At 57.3% G+C, this 20,211-nt stretch overlaps 1 protein-coding gene across 13 annotated transcripts in view; it reads right to left on the bottom strand.

Annotated features, from left to right (window-relative positions):
- Window positions 1-3,851: 3,851 nt before the first annotated feature.
- NAV1 (neuron navigator 1) overlaps window positions 3,852-20,211 on the bottom strand; it is a 189,995-nt gene continuing 173,635 nt past the window's right edge. For 9 of the 13 annotated variants that reach the window (XM_043485224.1, XM_043485225.1, XM_043485217.1 and 6 more), the window contains 17 exons: window positions 18,779-18,862; window positions 18,531-18,642; window positions 15,316-15,437; window positions 14,690-14,698; window positions 12,108-12,304; window positions 11,803-11,995; window positions 11,325-11,493; window positions 10,943-11,040; window positions 10,733-10,828; window positions 10,365-10,524; window positions 9,826-10,061; window positions 9,065-9,219; window positions 8,833-8,904; window positions 8,246-8,442; window positions 7,673-7,791; window positions 6,090-6,287; window positions 3,852-4,698 (listed from right to left, as the gene is read on the bottom strand). In XM_043485224.1, coding sequence (XP_043341159.1) covers window positions 4,603-4,698; window positions 6,090-6,287; window positions 7,673-7,791; window positions 8,246-8,442; window positions 8,833-8,904; window positions 9,065-9,219; window positions 9,826-10,061; window positions 10,365-10,524; window positions 10,733-10,828; window positions 10,943-11,040; window positions 11,325-11,493; window positions 11,803-11,995; window positions 12,108-12,304; window positions 14,690-14,698; window positions 15,316-15,437; window positions 18,531-18,642; window positions 18,779-18,862 — 2,313 coding nt within the window. In that variant the 3' untranslated portion in view covers window positions 3,852-4,602. The remainder of the gene's footprint in view (window positions 4,699-6,089; window positions 6,288-7,672; window positions 7,792-8,245; window positions 8,443-8,832; window positions 8,905-9,064; window positions 9,220-9,825; window positions 10,062-10,364; window positions 10,525-10,732; window positions 10,829-10,942; window positions 11,041-11,324; window positions 11,494-11,802; window positions 11,996-12,107; window positions 12,305-14,689; window positions 14,699-15,315; window positions 15,438-18,530; window positions 18,643-18,778; window positions 18,863-20,211) is intronic. The other 4 variants (XM_043485226.1, XM_043485220.1, XM_043485222.1 and 1 more) reach the window with 1 other exon arrangement.

The raw sequence follows: 20,211 nt of genomic DNA, 5'->3' as shown, positions 1-20,211 counted from the left end.
CCCTAACTTCTGCCCAAAAGCACACATACTCTTTCTTTTTGTTAAATAAAAGTAAAGACAGAATCATGAGGACACATGAGAAGACCTTGAAACTAATGTTAAAGTCTGAATTTTAACCTAGAACCTTATTCGTGGTCCTAAAGCTCCAGTGTGGGGACTCTGGTCCTTGGCTTTCCCTGACACTGTGAATTGAAATTGTAGTGTACAGCACAATTACCAAGAGGGTTCATTAAAACACAATTTGCCGGGCCCTCTCCCCGGTTTCTGATTCAGTAGGTCCAGGATGGGGTCTGAGAACTTCATTTCCACAAGTCCTCAGATGCTGCCGACACTGATGGTCTGTAAACCGATCTAAGAACCGCTGCTTTAAGAAATGAAAGAGGTGAATCAAAGGACCAATGCTGACTTCCTTCCATAACCACGCCTGTCACAGAAATCTCTCCAGACATAGCCATTAAGAGACCCAAAGGCCAAACTGGGAGGATCCAGTAGTACAGGCTTAATACCCCACTGGACTGGCCATCCTGCAGCTTCCAGGTTTCTCTTGGTGTGTGTCCTCACTTTCGGACTACGCCTTCTCCCACAGGGTCTGTGACGGGAGTATGTGCTCCTGGCTGGGCTGCCGAGCACACGTGGGCAGTGGGCAAGCCAAGGTGGTGGCCCCTGTGGCCCTGACAAGGTTGACTGAGGGTTCATGAATATATAAAGCGATTTCAGTTATAAAGGGTGTTATTCTCAGGCTTTGGTCTTCTGAGAACAGTGTCCCTAAAACCATTTTCTTACTATGGCCTCTTTGGTGGGGCCATGGACCAGAACTCAGTAGTATAATAGTTATCCAGTCATCCTAGGACGGTTCCAGTGTCCCAGCAGCGAACCCTCTGGAAAAGTACATTTCATCATCAGTGTGCAGGCAGTGGGGTGGGGGTGGGGGTGTTTATAGAGTCTCCCTACTAGCTTCTGCTTAGCTAAGGCCCAGGAGTAGGGAAGGAAGAAGCATGAGAACGTGGTCAGTCCTAGAAAGAGGCCCGTGTGAAATGTGCAATGAGGACAAGACCAGCTTCCTTTCCCAGACACCCTGCAGTAGAGGGTCCCGCAAGTCTCGGCCTCATAGAAAGCCTTCGCCTCTGTGCAGGGCTCGTGTGTGAGGTGTTGCTGGGAGGGGGCTCTCTCCTCCCCCTGGAAATAAAGTGACTTCTGAGACTGATGGGGTGCCCATCTGAATACCTGGGGTCTTGTTGCAAGGAGTTTGAAGTGAATAGATGAGATTAGGCCCAAACCAGGAAAAGCGGAAGAAAGAAAAAAATTTTAAAAATGCCTATGTTGTCTTAGGTCCTCAAGGAGGATGGGCAGACTAGTTGGTCATTCAAAACCAAAGCTTAGCCTTTGGACCACTAGGGACTCCGCGAGGGGACCCCCAAGACCTCAGCCAGCCTCCCACTTCCCGACACGCAGACCACACAGCCGAAACACCAAGACGAGATGCGCGCACAGAGATGAGCACCGCGGAGCTGCCTCGGAAGATGCGACGGCAGCAGCCAGCCGCTCCTGGAGACACACACACAGACAGCCCGTCCTCTGCCGGCCTCGACACCTCGCGCTTTATTTCTGGTGCCTAAGCAGGAGTGGAGGACAAACACACTGGACAAAATGTGGTGGTCTTCTTCATCCAGAAATGGGGGCCATGGTCGCACCTCTGCCTGGAAGTGGGGCTGGGCACTGAAGCACGTGGTCTGCTCGCCAGATGCGGTGAGGAGAGGAGCTGGGGGTGGGAGGGGGCAGCACCCAGTCCGATCCTGGAGGGGCTGGGTTTTCTCAAGGTGCCAGGGTGCGAGTTTAGCCCTGGGACCTGGCCGTCCCTTTCTGAGGGGTCCCAGCTTCTCAACCAGGAGGCAGGGGGACAGGTGGGAGAGGATGCTGTGGATCTGCGCTGGCCACTCACTCCAGGGTGGGGCCGGGGTGGGGAGTCGGCTTAAGAGGGGCCTGCGTGAGCGCCGAGGGGCCTAGCACCGTGAGGAGGCTCGGCCAGCCGCAATCGCCACGTCGCCGCGATTCCTGGGGGATGACCGTCACCCACAGCCAGGGGCCCAGGTGGACAACTGGAAATGGGGTCCAGGCTCCAGAGGGACAGCGGTGGGTGGTGCCCCCTCGCCAGATGGGAGCCCACTTTCTGGACGCAAGCAGCTGAAGAGCCAAGCACAATGCTGCTGTTGGCTGAGAAGAGCTGTGGGCCAGGGGTCAGAGATGAGGTGCCAGAATCCCAGGCCTCCCGAGCCAACCTGCTGAGATCCCGGCAGAGTGCACGGTGGTCTCCACGCTGACCCGGGAGGCAGGCATCGCTCCGGGGGTTCTGAGGCAGTTGGAATGAAGGAAGGGGGTCACCCCTTTCCTTTTTCTCAAGTCGCCAGTAACACCCAGGACAGAAGGCACCGGCCGGGCAGCACCGAGAACAGAGATAGGGCTCAGCCCTGGGGGAGACAGCGCTGGGGCCTGAGCCCAGCCATGGGGCGACGGCCAAGGCGGGGCCGAGAGGCCAGCGCCCAGGGGAGGCCACCTGGCGGGGCGTCGTCTTGTCCTTCCCGGGACGCCCCGCTCCAGGGCCGCCTCCTTCTGCACGGCAGAGACCTTAAGGCAGTGATGTCAGCACCATCCTTGGACAGACAGCCTCTTCCTGCGGGAGAATTGCATATTTTCTGGCAGCTCTAGCAGCATCAACAGACATCCCCTCCAGCAGATAAGACCCGTCATCGCTGGGTGCCGCCAGGTGAATGCAGAAGCTTCTGGAAGGAGCGATCTGACCACCTTTTGGACCCAAGTGAACCTCTTCTGATAGGAAGATTCAGATGCAGCTGCTCCTTGGTTTGGTGGGACAGAGAGAGCCAGGTTAGTGGTTACTGTGCCTGTAGGTTCTGATAAGAGTGTGTGCTACTTGGGGCTCCAAAGAGCATCACAGATCCCTGGTCTGCAGAGCCCAAACCATAGCCTCGCCAGGCAACCCAGTGCACTGGGCAGTTAATCATGGGCTTCTTTATGGCTAGTTCCTGTGGTTTGGACGCCATTTCTCAGGTGATCCTGAGGGTCCAGAAGATAAGGAGATGTGTGTTTAGTGGAGATTAATGTTTCCTACTAGACTGTGAATGTAAGGTCTCATGTCTTTCTTTATACCTAGTGACTGGTACACAGTAAGTGCCCAATAAATGCTTGTCCAATGAAGGAATTAGGACTTGCCGAACCTTCAGGGCAACTTCTGCAAAAGGTGGATCCCTTTGGAAGGCAGATCTTTGCCACCAAATCAGACTCCTTATATTCTGATTGGGAGTGTCTTAAGTGGGTGTCCACGCCTAAGTGAATCTTTGCTCGTTCAGAACCAACAGTAAAAGCCAGCGGGGATTTTGGATTCAGTCGGGCAAAGCAGTTGCCATCAGAACAGTGTGGTGAGGGGCTCCACAGGCCACAGACAGAGGGAGATTTCCAGTTTCCGGTTTCCCTCCAGTCCATGGGGAAGCTCAGCTGAGGTTTTCTGTCAGAATGGGCCCACGTTCTCCTCCAGAGACTGGCCGCCATGCTCCAGGCAGGACGTGTGGGACTTGAGGTCCCTCCTGTCCCACTGTTGAGCTGGCACTTCAGGTCCTACGAGAGCCCCAAAGGTGCCAGACACGGCTGCGTGGCAGGCGTCTTGAGGGTGCCAGTCGCCTGGCATTGGACTCTCCACAGGGCAACTTGGAAGAGCCAGACCAGCCCCAGGAAAAGCAGCTTGAGCATTCACGGACTTGTGAGGATACGGGAAGACAAGCCGAGAAAGAGGAAGAGAATAAATAGGCAAATGGGAGGGGAAAATGGAAACAAAACAAAAATTAAAAAAAAAGCCGGGTTTATTGACTCGTGTGTTAACTTAGGCGCTGTGAGCAGAGCTGGCGGCGTTTCTCTGAAGGCTGCAGTGGCATCCTCGTGGTCTGGCCGTGTCTCAGGTGGGCGGCTGTCTCGCTGGTATCCCCTGTGTGTCCAGAAGGGGGGCGGGCAGCACACCTCACAACTGGACTTCCTTCCTCCAGCTTCCTTTTTTCCTTTTTTTTTTTAAACCTTTTACAGATTGATTTAATGTTTGTAAACCACATGCTTTTTTTTTTTTTTTCCTGGGCTGAAGCCGGATCTTGGGGGCAGGGAGAGCTGTTGGCAGTGGATGGAACTGGGCAGAGTCCGAGGGAGGGTCCAGGAGCCCCCTCCTCCCAGACTTCCCCCGGTGAGGCTGTGTCTCTGAGCCGTTCGTGAGAATCAGTTAGGAACTACCGCAGGCTTGTTTGATGTCTTCTAAACCCCTCCCCAGAAGGCCCAGGAGTTTGTAATTGAGACAAGAAATCAAGGAAAAAGAGCCAGGATCATCTTCTCCCCAAAGTCACTGGAGGAGACTAGGAGATGGATCTGGGGACGCGAGTCCACCCGCCAGTCCCACAGGGAGTTCTCCAAGGTGCAGCACCAGGAACCTGCCCCTTCCTCCACGGCCCCTCCTGTCCTGGGGCTGGAGAGCCCGCGCTGGGAGGAAGCGGGAAAGAGGGGACAGCACAGCACTGTCCCCGCCCCGCTGTCCTGTGACTGGCCGCTGGGCCCTCAGAGCGTGGCCTGGAGGCTGGGGTCCAGGATGCTCTCTCTGTCTGGAGACTCGATGTAATTGGCAGCTTCCTGCAGTTTCAGCAGCATGGCCATCTAAAGAGGGGCAGAGAGACAGTTAAGGAAAGTGGGGACTTCACACGGAGAAGATGGGGTTTGCAAGTGGTTGAAAGCCCAGATAGTGCAGGACCGGTTCGGGAACAGGCTGCGATGGCTACTTCCACCCTGTGTGAACCCCGTCCTGGGGAGTGAGGGGTGGGCTGGGGGCAGCGCACACTGTGACCTGCTGGCCACTCCCTGGAGGATGTGGGGTCCCCAAGGCTACCTAACAGCTCTTCTCCAAGAGGCTGCGGCCCAGGGGCTAAGGGCTGAACTCAGTGCCACTAGGACCTGCTTCTCCCCAGGCCCGTCCCATCACCCCGCCCCCGCCCCATCACTCCAGCCCGGCCCTATCGCCCCCGCCAGGCCTGGCCTGGATGCGTGTCTTCACCTCCTGCCCTGGTCCCCTCAGCTTCCTCAACAGGTCACAACTCTAACCCCCTCATTCAGCTAAGGAAGCATCGTTGTTCCAGCCTTCTGTTTACACAATTAACACTGTGCTGACTTAAAAGCCTTTTTATACAGAGAACACCTGTTTTCTACAAGGTCCAAATTTAAATAAAATGTATTATGGTTAAAGTAGAAGGATCTCCTACTGGCAGTATAAAAGTGCAAGATCTTGGGTTTGTGCATGTGTCCATACCATCTGCTACCATCCATACCGTCCTGCAAGATGGCTTGATGACCAACACCCCCTCCAGCAGAAGGAAGGGCCGAGCCTCCCACACGTGTGACTCTGCTAATATGAACCTGTTACCTCCCTGTCATAGGCATCCCCTCCGTGATTAGAGAGGGGAAGGGTCCTCTTCCGTTTTTATCCCCTAGTCAAAGCCTGCTCATATCCTTGGTCCACGTTCTGTGTGGAAGTTTCAGGGTTGGGTCATATGTTTTGGGTGTCAATTCTCTTCGTTACAAGCACTGTATATGTTTTTGTAGTTTGTCACTTGTCTCAGCCTGTTTTCTTTCTTTCTTTTAAAATATTTATTTATTTGGCTGCTCCGGGTCTTAGTGGCTGCACGCAAACTCTTAGCTTCAATATGTGGGACCTGGTTCCCTGACCAGGGACTGAACCCGGCCCGCTGCCTTGGGAAGGCGGAAGGGAAGCCCCTCAGGCCACTTCCTAAGAGCTCCTGGAGTCACTGCACCATGGCTGTCCCCAGGATGACCCCAGGGAGCAGGACCAGCACCTGCAGGTCCCCGGCTGTTCCCACCCGGCCTCTGCCGGACACACACGTTGCTGGTGGGTGATGCTGCTTAGCTCAGTCCGGGGTTCTGATGTTCAGAGCTGCCGCCGCTGGCCTCATATTCACCCTAGCCTCTGGGCCCAGCAGGGTGTGGACAAGGCTTCAGTTCACCCTGACTTCCGCCTTACAGCGGCCTCTACTCACCAGTGGGTCTGAGTCCAGGGAGCTGGGGGTGCTGTCCTTGACTGTCCTGTCCTCAGGGGGCGAGGCAATGCTGTGAGGGCCCACAGTGGGGGGCGGCAGGTGGTACAGCTTTGACTGGTCTTGTTGGGCTGAGGGCCAGGGAAGAGTGTCCCGGACCCACTCCACAGGGTCCTCCCAAGCGGCTTTCTGCCCGTGAACCTGGAGAGAAGGAGCGGTGTGATCACTGGTGGAGCGCCCGCAGATGAGAAGCTCCTGACGTGTGTGTGCATGTGCGCTCAGCCCGTCATGTCCAACTCTTCTCGACCCCCACGACTGCAGCCCGCCAGCTCCTCTCCATGGGATTCTCTAGGCAAGGATACTGGACTGGGTTGCCATGCCCTCCTCTAGCGGATCTTCCCGACCCAGGGATCGAACCCTTGTCTCTTAGGTCTCCTGCACTGGCAGGCGGGTTCTTTACCACCGCACCACCTGGGAAGCGCCCTGAAGTGTACGTACTTCCTCAAACGTAAAGCCATGAGGTTTGGATTCTGTAGGATTTTGAGTTTCCCAAAATGGGAAATAAAATAAGTTGGCATAGACTGGTGGAAGCCATCTTGTTTTTTAAGTTTTGGCCATAGCACACAGCATGTGGGGCCTTAGCCCCCCACCCAGAGACTGAACCTGCGCCCCCGGTGCTGAAAGGCGGAGGCTTAACCACGGGGCTGATGGGGAGTCCCAAGACCATCTTGGAGAATGATTTGGCAAACTGTATTAAAAGTTGACAAGAACCCCACAAATCATATGACCCTGCAATTTTACTTTCCAAGTAAGAAATTTCAGTTCAGTAATAATACCTTTTGAAAGAAATTTGGGCTTTGCTGAAAGGAGATATCTGTGTAAAAATGGTTTAAATTAGAAAACTGTTAATAATCAAAATTAAAATAATGACACACTGCACCTCTGGAAATCTCCCACATCATCAGATGGCATGTGTCATGCCGACACATGACTCTTACGGATAAAACATGACCACTGGTCCAGTCACCACATCACCGGCCAGCGGGCCAGTGGTGAGCATGCCCTAATTTACAGGTGAGGAAACTGAGGAGGCTTTTAAAAGTGACAGCTGCCTTTTGTACAAAGTTCTTATTCTAACTTTTACAAATGTTTTCACACATTTCATTTGCCTTCAAAACAGAGCAAATTTATACTATCTCCTTTCTTACATATGAGGAGTTTAAAAAGGTTAAGTAACCTGACCAGAATAACATTTTTATTAATAATTAGTAATGAGCTAAAGTTATAATAGGATTTTACTTAATTCTTAACTCAGTTGTTTAACCTGCCCAAATCCCTAGGGAGTAGTTTGAGTTTGGAGGAGAGTCAGAGGCCTAGGACTGGACACACAGCCCCAGGTCACTGGTCGTTTAGTCGTTTGCTGGACGCTGGCCATAAGCAGGAAGGCAGCATGGTCTGTGTAGTGCCTTGCTGGGCCTGTTAGGAGGAGACCCTAAAAATCTCAGTGGCCGCGTGTCTGACGCTATCTCCACTCTGTGACGTGGGCCAACCTGGCCTCGGTTGAGCAGAGTCCAGGGCGGGCTCACCTTGATGCCGTCCTTGGCCCCTTCCTGTAGATAGGGGATGATGGAATTGTTCCACAGATCAATGAACCAGGTCCGGAAATCCTCAATGCCGATGGGGCAGGACAGAAAGAAGCAGGGACCTGGCAAGAGAAGAGGGCCGTGAAGATGGCCGAGAACCTCACTCTCCCTGGCCGTCTGCCCCACTGACTCCCTAATACCAGGCAGGGGGCCTTGGAACCAAAGGGTGAGAGAAGCACAGGGCTGGGCTTAACTGAGATCGTGGTCAAGACAGTGGGAGCTGACAGCCTGCTGCAGCCTCAGAAATGATGCTTCTCCAGGTAGACGGGAGGTGGGGGAGCCAGAGGCAGCTTTAAGCTCCCCTAACACCTCCCCTGCGTCCTCTCAGCGCTTCCGGGGAGCGCGGGTGAGGTCAGCGCTCCGACAGCTGACGCAGGCAGGGGGACCACACTGGGCGCTTACCCAGGGTCCTGCAGTTCGAAGGCTGCAGGCATGGGGTCAGTGAGTGCCCCACACGCTGGCCACGGGAGGGAGAGGGCCCCCCCCAGCCCCGCCCAGGCGAGGCGCGGGCCGCACCGATGAGGAAGTCGGAGGTGCTGTGCTTCTCCAGGAAGGTGTGCAGGTGGTACCAGAGCTTGGGCACCCAGTCCAGCACCCGCAGCAGCTCCTCCCTGTTGGCGTTGACGTCGCTGTCCGACTCCACCAGCTTCCTCCTCAGGTAGCGAACCAGGAAGCCGTTGGCGGGCTCCACGTTGTTGGAGAAGGTTAGCATCCTGTGGCCAGGGATACAGACGGTTGGAGGGGGACTGCATGGGGGCGTGTCGACTTCGCTCCCACCCCACCCGAGCTGCCTGCCTCCCACTGACACCTGCATGTCTGCTGAACTCAGGGCCGAGGCAGAGCTGGCGCTCAGATCAGTGACCCCCTCAGGAAACCATCCGCCCCCACTGGCCTGGATGAGGGGTGTATGGGCAGAGGCTGCTCCTCTTCCTGCGTCAAGGGCCCTTCTCCCCCTGCACCGACACGGCACACACCTCCTCTCCCAGCCCACAGGGCGCTGCTACTTTTCTTTGCTTCTGCTGTCCCTCTGGCCAGATCCCGGACTGAACTGGTTTACAGACTTGGGGGGCATCTGGAGGTCCATCCAGGGCCACAGATCTTACCTGAAGCTCAGGTGCAAGCCGTGATTGGGTGTCATTTTTACCGGTTGATTAGTGGTACCAATAATATAGGGACTGTGGGAAGACAGAGGAAAAAGACTGGCTTAGACCTGTCTGAACACTCGATTTCTGCCGTGTGCCACCCCCTACCCCGTGGAAAGCTGACAGCTTGGGCTGGACCAGCCCGGGCTCCCCTCTGCCCACTGTGGTGAGTCTGGTCCTGACTCCAGCTCACCATTTGTGATACTTGCAGGTCAGGGCCCCATTGACCAGCTCGCTGATGGAGCCTGCCTCACTGAGGTCATCCAATAGGATCACCAGGGGGACATCCCCAATTCCTGTTTCCCGGTCTATCTGGTTGGCCAGGTTGGAGAGATACAACTGCAGGTCCTGAAATGAAAGAAGGGGGAGGTCAGCACTCAGGAGCAGCGAAGCCCCTGGACCGGCCTTGCAGAGGAGGGTTTCAGAGGAGCTGGGCTGGTTCTGGATCCCCTGGGAGGGGCCTTGGTTCCTGTGTGATGCGCTTGGATCTGTGACTGCAGAAGCCCACCACCCCAGCCTGATCAGCAGCGGCTCCTAAATCCCTAAAGGTTGGGGAACACACTTGTCTTAACTCAACGTGCACAGAACCTGCACCGGGAACCACCGCAGTGGACACGCCTCCCTGTGGGGCACAGCATGCGGGGACCGCGGAGGGGGAGCTGGCAGGGACAGCACAGCACGTGACAGTTCTGTGGGCACCCCTAAGAGGAGCCAGCCCACGGTCAGAGACACGTCCTAGAAGAGAGGCTGAGGGGAGGCAGGGAAGGAGAAGGAGAGACTGACAAGGCAGGCAGAGGGCCGGTGGGATGTGAGAGGGACAGAGCGTGGCCCGTGGTTACTGCGGGGGCGGAAGCCCTGGGGGAGGGAGGAGCCTGGAGTAGGGCTGCCGCGGGGGGAGGGGAGCATGGTGGAGCAGGGAGGCCCATGCGGGGTGGGCGGAGCGAGCAGGGCCACCTTGCAGGACTGCTGGTGCATGTTGAAGGTGCTGACGATGCCCTCCGTGACCTCGCGGCCAGAGCGCTCCACCAGGTACTCGGCCAGGCGGTTGGTCAGGTAGGTCTTGCCGGTGCCACTGGGGCCCGAGAGGACGAGGCGCCGGTGCTTGAGCAGGAGGCCAATGTAGTGCTGCATCATGGGCTTGGGGATGAGGGTCTCGAACACCAGGCTGTCCACACACTTCTCCCTGAGACCTGCAGCACGCCCGCCTGCGTCAGCCGGCGCTGCCGGGCCCCATGGGACCCCCTGGGCTGGCTCTGGACACGCAGGGAAGGCCGTGTACTATGGGGGTGGGTGGAGGGGAAGCCCAAGTGGGGCAGAAACGTCCTGTGAACAACACGTTCCCTGGGACGAGTCCAGACCAGGTGAGCCTATCTTGTGTCTCCTGGTGACCTCCACCCTGCAGCCCCTCAGCCAGTTCCTGCTCCAGGAATACACGATGGACCACCTGATGGTTCCCCCATCCCACAGCCTTGCACCCAGGATCCGGTACTGACCTTTGAGGGAGACTGCTATGTTGTTAACCCCTCGGCGGCAGGGGGGCAACTCTGGGGGCTCTGCGTCCAGGAGCCGTTTCACGTGGCTGATACTGTAGCCGTGGATGGACTCGGTGCTCAGTCCCAGCGTGGAGGCTGGGTCCATTTTAGAGATGTAGTCCTGACGGGACAGGAGTGGGAGAAAGGAGGTGCTTGAGAGGGACGCGGAGGAGATCAAGACCACAAGAAGAGCAGCGCTACAGGGCACCAAGATCCAGGAGGAAGGGGAGGAGCCGTCTGTCTCCTGGGGGCTTCTGCACGGAGCCTCCAAGGCCCGGGTCCCCGTGTTCTCAGAGGGCCAGTAGTCCCTGAGCTCCTGCACCTCTTACCTTGAACACCTGGAAAACAGCGTCGTCCAGCAGCTTCCAGTCAACCTTCCCACTGACCTTGCTACACCCCAGGAAGAACTCTTGCTGCTTCAGGTCCTATGAGGCCAAGGTGGATGGCTCAGGAGCTGAGCTCACTGGGCTCAGGGGTTCTCAGAGCCAAGGCTTCTCGGGCGGGAACGACAGCGTCACGCCCCCCGCCATGTTCCTTACCCCTTTGATGATGTGCTGGGGGGGCATCCTCACCACCACTCGGAGAGTCACCTCCTCCTTTGGACCACAGGTGCTTATGCCATCCATGGGGGACAGGTCTGGAGGTGGGGAACAGGAATGCTGGTTTGGGGGGGCACACCAGACTACCCTACACCTTCCTGCCACTCCCCTTTCCATAAAGTCTTTATCTACCCCCAAAGAAGTACCAGGAGCCCAAGCCCAAACAGTGATTAGGGTTTTAGGACCACCGCGATCCTCGGTGTCTCAGGACTCTGGCGTCGGCTTGCAGCAGCACTGGTACCCAGGAAGCCGCACCAGAGTGATTTAGGGGTGAACCCTTTCCTTCTTTTCACCAGCCCAGGGCCTTCGCCCCATCAGGTACCTGTGTCTGCGAGGCTTGGGCTGAAGGGATGGGTGAGTGCCAGGCCCAAAGACCGACGAGGGGAGGGTAGAGCCGACGACCCTGGGATCTGCCCAGGAGCGGAGCCCGCCGAGGGGCCCGGGGCCACCTTCAGCCGGTCGTTCTCTGCTTTCAACAGGTCTACCTCCAACTGTGGCAAGAACAGGCGGGTCTGGAGCCTTGGCTGCCGGGTCCTGGAGACCCGACCGGCGCTGCATCCCTCTAGCAGCCAAGACCCACGTCCTGTCCCATCCTGTAGCCCCTCCCCCCCGCCCCGTTCCCTCCAGCCCCGCAGCCCCGCCCCTCCTCGTAGCTCCGCCTCAACCCGCAGCCAATCCCCACGTTCCGTCCAGTCCCACAGCCCCGCCTGGTCCTGCGGCCCCGCCCCTTTGCAGTCCCACCCCATTCCGCAGCCAATCCCCGCGCCCCGTCCCTCAGCCCCGCCCTGCCCAGGACTGACCTGCATGTTGTGCATGGTCTCCCGCAGCTGGTCCAGCTGGTGGGCCGAGTTGAGGGCTTCCAGGCGGATGTCTGTGAGCTTCATCTCCTTCTCCCACAGCTCTGAGCGCAGCTCGGACACCTCCTTCTTCTCTGGCTCCTCCTCCTCGCTGCCATGGAACAGCCGAACATGGGGAGCCGGGGGAGCGGGGCCCCTGGAAGGAGGCGGGGAGCACCGGACGTTAGACCCTGAGCCCACGGGTGGCCGTCACTGGTCCCATGGCTTGCGGAGGAGGCTACAGTGGGGGGCGTCCTGGGAACACATACTCGGGGGCGTCGGTGCCTGTAGAAGACGAGGTGGAGGACTTGATGGAGGGTGAGGCAGTCTCGGTGGATGCGTGCTGCAGTTTGGGGGACGAGGGGGCAGAGGAGTCGGGCGTGGCGATCTCCTCGATGTCAGAATAGGAGGAGGCTGACTTGGGCCCCTTCTTTATACTGAAGGCTTTGTTGAAGGAACTTCGGAGCTAAAACAAAACAGATTCGGGAGAGAGCTGTGAGGCAAGGACCTGGAGATGGGGAGGCGGGAGGGGGTTTCTGAGACACAGGCCAGAGGAAGGGGTGTGCAGCAGTGAGCACGCCCTCATGAAGGCTTCTCTGGCTTTGTGGAATGGGGGTGGGAGACTTGCCTAGGAACTCAGGTTGAGTGATAGTAGGACTTGCTGCTGCACTGTGGGAACGTTCTGGGTTTTCTCTTCCCCTTGGGGGCACCCCGCTGTGAAGGGACGGAGGGGACCCCTGGGGCACAGGGTGTACCTCCTGGTGACCCCATCCTCATTTTTCCAGCAGACCAGCAATTGCTCAGCCTGCAGCCTGGCTCATTTGGGCCTCAGGACCCACCTCTGAGCTGGACTTATCAGATCAGAGCCTACCCAGCAGACACGGACATGATTCCGTGAATCAAAAGATGGGAGTGAACCAAGCTCCTTTTACGCGCTCAGCACATTGCAGGATACAGGTGCTTTCGACTATGTCCACTCAAGTGTGCCAGAATAAGGGATACTTCCCAGCATTTCCTCCAAGTATGCAGGAGGAACTGGCTCGGTCTTGGGTGCTGATGAGCTGGGTGTTAGGGATGCGGGAGGCAAACCAGGGATCTGTCCCACGCCCATCACATGCATCCATTCAGCATGCACACACACGCAGGGACACGGAGATGGAGCTGCAGCCGGAGACAGAGAGTAAGGAGGGTCAAAGCAAACCAGATCGCTGGAACAGCAAGAGAGCAGAGTGCAAATCTGAGGACACTCTTTCCAGGTGTTTCTCTTGGGGCTTGGGAAAGCTGTGGGTGGTAGCTGGCGCAGCAGGGGTGTGTCAGGGTCTCTACCAGGTAGGACATAAGGAAAACCCATCTGGCTCGGTGGGGGTGTGAGGGAGGGAGTGTGTGTGCAGAGCTGTGTCCTCTCTGGGTAGTCAGGGCACAGTGTCAGAAGCAAAGTTCTCTGCAGCGACAGAGACCTGGGACTAGAACACGAGCTTCCCGATTTTTTGTCTCTAACCCCTGCATCTCAGGAGACCATGAGTGTGTGTGCATGTGTGAATTGTATGTGTGTGCACAAGTGTGCATGTGGATGCAGGAACAGGTCCTGTGACCCACATCTGCAGGGCCCCCCCCCTTCTAAGGTCATAGAGATCCTAAGTGGGAACAGTGCTCTGTGTGGGTCTATGTTTCCAACCCAGAACTGCTGGGCAGAGGGACTGTGCAGTGTGATGTGGTAAGGGATGCTGGGGTCAAACGATGGAGCAAAACAAACCCGGACTCTGTCCTGAGGGACATCTCAGGACGTCTCCAGTGAGGCCGAGTGTGTAGAAGGCAGCACTCCTCAGATCTCAGATCTGAGTGTATTGAGGGGCTGGTGTGAAACTTGGGGCAATGCCAAGCTATGACTCAAGTTTCAGTAATCACCCTGCATTCAGCTCTTTCCTCCCCATGGCCCTCAGACAGGCTCTAGGGGACAGAACCTCTCTCTGGACCTCCCCCTTCTGACCGGGGTCTGCAGGAAGCACCGCTCTCTGTCCACCAAGATCCCACCTCGATTCCACCTCCAGTGGGCTTTTGCCCCCCTGTGACACTTTGCCTGCCTCCTGGGACAAGCCATCTATGAACTCCCAGAGCCTCACTCACTGAAATGACAAGCATTCTGACATCAATGGATTGTCATAAGTCTTATAAAGACTATTTCTGTCTCCCTGGCAATTTTGCAGGCTCTTTGAGATCACAGACTCCATGTTTCCTGTCCTCACGACACCCTGCCAATGTTGGCATAGGGTTTGAGTGGACCTTATGTGCCTGGTTTGTCAGGGTTTGCTGCTTATTTTAGACGTTTATACCCTAATCCCCGAAATCCCTTTGTCAACCCCACGGCTGCTCAGAGGGCTTCAGGCTTGGGGGTGATCTGAGGTCCCACCCCTCACCTCTCTCTGGTTCATCTCATTCCAGAGCTAAATCTTCAGGTCACACCCCAAACTGACCTGGCCTCTGTCAATTGTGGTCAAGGTAACGCTCACCCCCTTAGAGCCTTCTGTCTGGGGCGTCTAGGGTTTGACAGAGCGAGGGACCAGGGCTCACTGTCCCAGCAGGAGGAGCTGTTTGGCTGCTTTTGTAGCAGGTGGACTTTGGCACCAGGGGAGTCGGGAGGGGGCAGAGTCCTTCCACTGCCCCAGCCAGACTGCTCCTCTGTCCTCCAGGGGCGGCCGTGGATTGACATGCAGGGAGGGTTAGGGGCTTGGCGGAGGTGGTCATGGTTAGTTTCATGAGTGGTTGTCTCTGTTTAGGGGGAAGGGGTTGCTCTGGAAAAGGGGAGGGTATGGCAGAGGCAAAGAGGAAGGGGGGGGAGAAATGAGTGTCTTACCTCGTAGACCTGGAAAAAAATAGGGATTTTAAGTCAGCATTTTGAAGGAAAAAAAAAAAAAAAGAAGCAACACTTAATCACTCATTTCACACAGCGGGCCCGGACAGACTACACCACGCTCTGTGTGCAGGCTCACTGGGTGGGGGCCAGCGGGTGGGTGTGCCCCTGCGGCTCCCCTCCTCCATACGGGCAGCGGGGGGCATGGCGATGTCGGAAGGGGCACCCCAGTCCGCTTAGGGTTATCTGGGAGACACGAACAGCTAGAACCTCTCTCTCTGGACCGGTCAGGCGGCACAACAGTTCCTTTGGGAGTGATCTGGCAAGTTCCACGAGTACCTCTCCAGGAGCATCTCAGCGAGTGGCTCTGTCCATAGCATCTCTCCACAGGATGGGAGGGGTGGGCACAGGTAGGCTGGTCCCTCTGAGGACCTCCTCCTGCTGCTGCCCACCAGATGTGTGCAGGGCTGGAGGGGGCGGCTGGCAGGCGGCAGACCCTGCTCTGGGCGGACACCACCCGGGGCTCCCGTCAGACGGGACTCTAGCATGGTGAGCTCAGGGAGGTCGGCTCTTGTGTTGCGGTGGGGTGGCCCCCCGGCCCACACAGCGCCCCCCACACCTTCACCCACCCAGCTCTTCTTCTTCTTCTTCTTGGCGTCGGCCTCCTTGCCGCTGCTGATGCTGGAGTGGCTGGTGATGCTGTTGAGGCTCGAGATGCTGTCGGAGGAGTTCTGCCTCTTGATCCGGAGCTCTGGGGGCCAAGCACAGGGGCGTACACAGACACGGGGGCTTTAAGGCGACGCTGCGAGGCTGGAGGCAGGGCGTGCTGCAGCAGGAAGGGGAGGAGGCGCCCACCTCCTCATCCACATCCTTCATTTGTGGGGAGCATCCTCACCACAAGCCTTTGCTGGGTGCCAATCATATTTCAACATAAACAAATAAACAAGTAGGAAATGATCCCTGTTCTCAAGAAGCTGCAGTCTAGCAGGAGAAAGACCAGCGCAGAAACCAGTGACCTCGGCTTGAGCAGCAGGGACCAGGGGCAGCCCAGGCCTCTGCCATCCCACATGCACTGGCTGCCGCCCTCAGGACTCGCTTCAGAAATACTGGGGGGGGGGGGGGGGGGGGGGGGGGCGGCGGCCCAAGGCCAAGGGCCTTGCATTTAACCCAAACGACCTTTAATTTCCCTTTTAATCTGACGGGCAGAATAATATCTCTTCAGCTCTTGGAAAAGTTCTCTAACGGCACCAAAATGACCTCCTTTCCTACTTCAGGGAAGGAAAGGGTTAATAAAGGAGGCGGCCTTTGAGTGCTGACAGAACAGAAGCTCTTCAGGTGGGATGTGGAAAAGTCCAGGCAGGCTGGCTGTGCAGAGAGCGCTGGGCTTTGGGGGCGGGTGCAGCGAGGGAGCGGGGCCAGGCTGGGTGGGGCGAGTCCCGGGTGCCCCTCACAGGATGGTGCCTTGTGCCACAGGTAAGGGGCAGCGGAGTCTAAGCAGAGGCACCAGATGATCAGACATTTTCATAGGTTCATTCCGTTGTTTTGGCGGCGGGGTGGGCTCTCTCCAGCTATGGTGGGCGGGGCTACTCTCTAGTAGCAGAGACTTCTCACTGCGATGGCTGCTTTTGTTGCAGGGCAATGGCTTAGTTGCCCTGAGGCATGTGGGATCTTCCCGGGCCTGGGATGGAACCCATGTCCCCTGCATTGGCAGGTGGATTCTTACCCACTGAACCACCACGGAAGTCCGAAGATTGGGTTTTTAAAACCTTATTTTGAAATCATTACAGATTCACAGGAAACCGGGGACACATGGGCGGGAGGCCCTGTGTGCACTGCGGGCTGGTGGGCCTTCACTGTAAAGGCCAGAGAGTAAATATTTCAGGCTTTGTGGTCATTTGAGCTCTCTTACAACTGCTCAGCAGTGCCATGTGGCATTAGAACCACCACAGATGATATGTACCTTAGTGAGCATGGCTGTGTGCCAGTAAAACTTAATTTAAAAGCAGGTGGTGAGCCAGATTTGGCCAAGGAACGATGGTCTGCCAACCTGTAGTTTGCATCTTCCTCCAGAACACAGACTGCTTTTGTGATCAATTTAATTTGCAATTAGTGAATTACAAAATAAAATGAAAGGCAGCAAAATAACTGTCTGTCATGATACTTGGAGATCCAATTAGTTGTGAGCCTATCAATGAGAATTTTAAAAAGTTAGGAAATCTTTTGTGCCTTTAAAATTTTGTGCCATGTGCATGTATTACCTATCTACAAACCAAACAAATTAGGCATCATTGCTTTAAGCATTAGTTCTTTGAAGGCTCCTAGAAATCCTGACCAAGCTGGACCTGGGTCAACAAGGAGGACCATATGAAAGCAAAGGCCAGGATGCACTCATCCATCCCACACAAGTGTATCCGAAGAGTCAGGTTACCCAGGAAACTAGAAATAGCTCAGTGTCCCGGACCTGTCACTGAGGAGCCGTGTTTGAGCAAGCCTTCTCTGTCTTCTCTGGCCTTACTCTGAACTACAGAGTACATTTTGTAGGGCTGCTGTCTGGACTAGATGAGCTAATGTAAGCACAGCGATCAGAGCGGGGCCTGGTGTCCTGCAGATGCTCCTAAAGGCTGGCTGTGTCTGTGACCAAGTTGGGCAGAGAAGACAGGAGAAGCGATGGGAGAAGTGGACGCATCCTACACCAGCAAGAGGCGGTGCTCCTCTTGCTGACGGTTGAATACATTCTCTTTCCTTCTCACTCGCTTTTCTGAAATGTTTCAAACTCACAGAAACACTTAAAACCAAGGCTGACTTCTCCCTTGAGCCCTGAGATCCATGTAATCTCTGTCTCACTTGAAGGGTAGCTTCTTTCCCCTCAGAGAACTGAAGTGAGGATCAAACAGGGTCACACACATATCTGTGCAAGCACACCCGTTGTCAAAGTGGAGCGTGCTAGCTCTTCAGAGCAGCTTTAGGTTTCCAGCAAGACTGAGAAGGTACTGAGGTGCCTCACCCACCCCCTGCCCCTAAAGCAGGGCCCCCCGATCGGCACCCTCACCGGATGCTACATCTGCTGCAGTCAACGCAGCCGCCGTGACAAGCCAGCAGCCCCCAGGGCCCATGGCCTACACTGGGGTTCACTCAGTGCCACATCCCGGGGGTTTAGACAGGCGGATAAGGACTTGTACCCCCATCACCATGTCCTCCAGAGTGCTGTCACGGCCCTACAGGTCCTGTCCCCCAGCCTGGCCACCTCCACTCTCTGCCCCACCCGACAGCCACCATCCTTTCACTGTCCCGAGTCTCGTCTTTTCCACAATGTCCTACAGTTGACATCATAGAACACACGGTCTTTCCTGATGGGCTCTGTCACTGTCGTCGTGCGGCTAGATCGCTCATTTCTCTACAGTGCTGAGGGACAGTTCATTGTCTGGCTACAGTGCCGTTTACTCACACATTTGTCCATGCAGGACAGCTGGGTTGCTTCTGAGTTTTGGCGACTGTGAATAAAGCTGCCGTAAACACCCACGTTTAGGTTTTTGTGGGACATGATATTTCTGCTCCTTTGGGGGAATTCCAAGGAAAGTGACTGCTGGGCTGCACAGCAGGGGTATCTTGAGTTTGAAAATTAAAGTGCTATTTTAGCAACTGTCTATGACAGTCATTTGAGGCCCAAGGACAGGATCCCTGGTCTCCCTCAGTCCCTTGGGTGGTGGGATCATGCCCCTGCCACTCCTCGCTGACCGTCAGAGGACCCTCGCCTTCTAGAAGCTGCCTGGCACATATCGGGCACAGAGAAGTCCTGCGGTAAGTTTCCTTCTAGCCCAGCCCTGCCACTGGCCAAAGGGCCTACCTTTGGGTGTGGCCTCTGAGGCACTGAGGGCCCCTTGAATGACAGCCTGCGCCTCAGAGTTCTTCTTCTTCAGAAAGTCTATGGTTTCCCGCAAGTCCAACAGCTCAGTGTCCTAGGGAGAAACGGGAGTGGCGTCAGGCGGGCCTGGGGGCTGCCGGAGGGGCGGGGCCCGGGGCGGCCGGGGGCGGGGCCCGGGGCGACCGGAGGGGCGGGGCCCGGGGCGACCGGAGGGGCGGGGCTGGCCTCACCTTCTCCTCGGCGGTCTCGGCTAGGTGCCGCAGGCGGCAGGTCATGCTCACCAGGCTCTGCTCGAAAGCCGCCACCAGGTTGGCCTGAAACAAACGGGCACGGGACGCCTCAGGTGCCGGGGTTTGGGGGGCCGGCTGAGCTGACTCTGGGGGTCTCAGGGATGACCACTGCCAACCAGCCTCGTGGCAGCCCTTAAACCTTGCTTCCTACTCTGGCCTTAAGACATGCCTGGGAGTACAGACATCATCAGGGTGGGGCGGGCCTCTGGAGGCGTCACCTCTGGGGCCCTGGCTTTATCCGGTGTCACTCCTCGCCTGGAGCCCGTCACCCCCCAGAACTGCCTGGACTCCTCGCCAGCCCCGCGCCCCCGGGGCCTCTGCTCTCGGTTCTCCCGGCCTTTCCCCGACAGAGGCAGCTCAAGGGCCCGCGGGGCAATTCCGCAGTCTGGCCGCTAGGTGTCGGGCCTGCTCCACGGGCGCGAGGGGTCCCCACGAGGACTGCGGGGCAGGGAGGGGTGAGGGGCCCACAAGGCAGAGAAGAGGAGGTCAGGCGGGGAGGGCAGAGTTCCAGCTCTGCCAGCTGGGGGGCAGGAGAGCGGGGAAGTGGGGGCTGAGGCTGCGACCAGAGAGGGCAGGCTCATGGAGGAGAGGGCCAGCCTTGGGGGGCATCTAAGCCAACTGTGACCCGGAGGGGAGTGGGGGGGACGCCCCTTGCAGAGCTCTGGGGCCTGGGACCCCTGCTTCCTGTCGCCCGTCGTCTGCCTCCCTGGGAGTCAACCCTACGGTTCGCCCCTGCCCTCGACACGTCTGGAGGCCTCTCCCATCCAGGGAGCAGTTCCCTCCACGTGCTGGACTCTTGCCTTCCTGGCCTCGGGGCCCCTCTTGCTCATCTGTGGACACGGGTCCCCTCGTGAGAGGTCTTCAGACCCCGGCTCCTGGGGACCATCCCAGCCTCTTCGGTCTGGGGCTCCCTCTCCTTGGGGGGCGCCGTCACCCGCCTCCACATTGTCCCCGCCCACTAGGCGGCCCAGATGCCCTTGGCCAGGGTTCAGCTGGGGGCCGGGAGAAAGCCTGGTGAGTGGGAGGGGAGGGTGTCCAGACTGCGCCCAGCGTGTGTAGCTATGGAGGCCCAGGAACAGGGCCTAAGGACCCAGGGCACCTTCTAGAGCGCTGGTGTCGCGGCTCCCACTGAGGGCAGGGCTCCAACCCTCGGGGCCAGGCTGCCTCTGATCCCCAGGAGAGGGAGCTCTCTCTCAGCCAGGGGCACGTCCTGCCCTGAGTTGCCCTCCACGGCCACTGTCTGGGCTCAGGCTCCCCGGGAGTGCGGCACTGACGGGGCACAGGGTCAGTGGGTCAGACGCGCTCCTGCTCTCCAAGCCCAGACAGGGACTCCCGGGCTCTGCGGATGTGATGGCCTTGGCGGGCGTGGGGTG

The sequence above is a fragment of the Cervus canadensis genome, chromosome 13, assembly GCF_019320065.1.
Source record: "Cervus canadensis isolate Bull #8, Minnesota chromosome 13, ASM1932006v1, whole genome shotgun sequence".
NCBI lineage: Eukaryota > Metazoa > Chordata > Mammalia > Artiodactyla > Cervidae > Cervus > Cervus canadensis.
The sequence above is the reverse complement of the archived record's forward strand: the minus strand, read 5'-3'. Positions and strand labels throughout refer to the sequence as shown.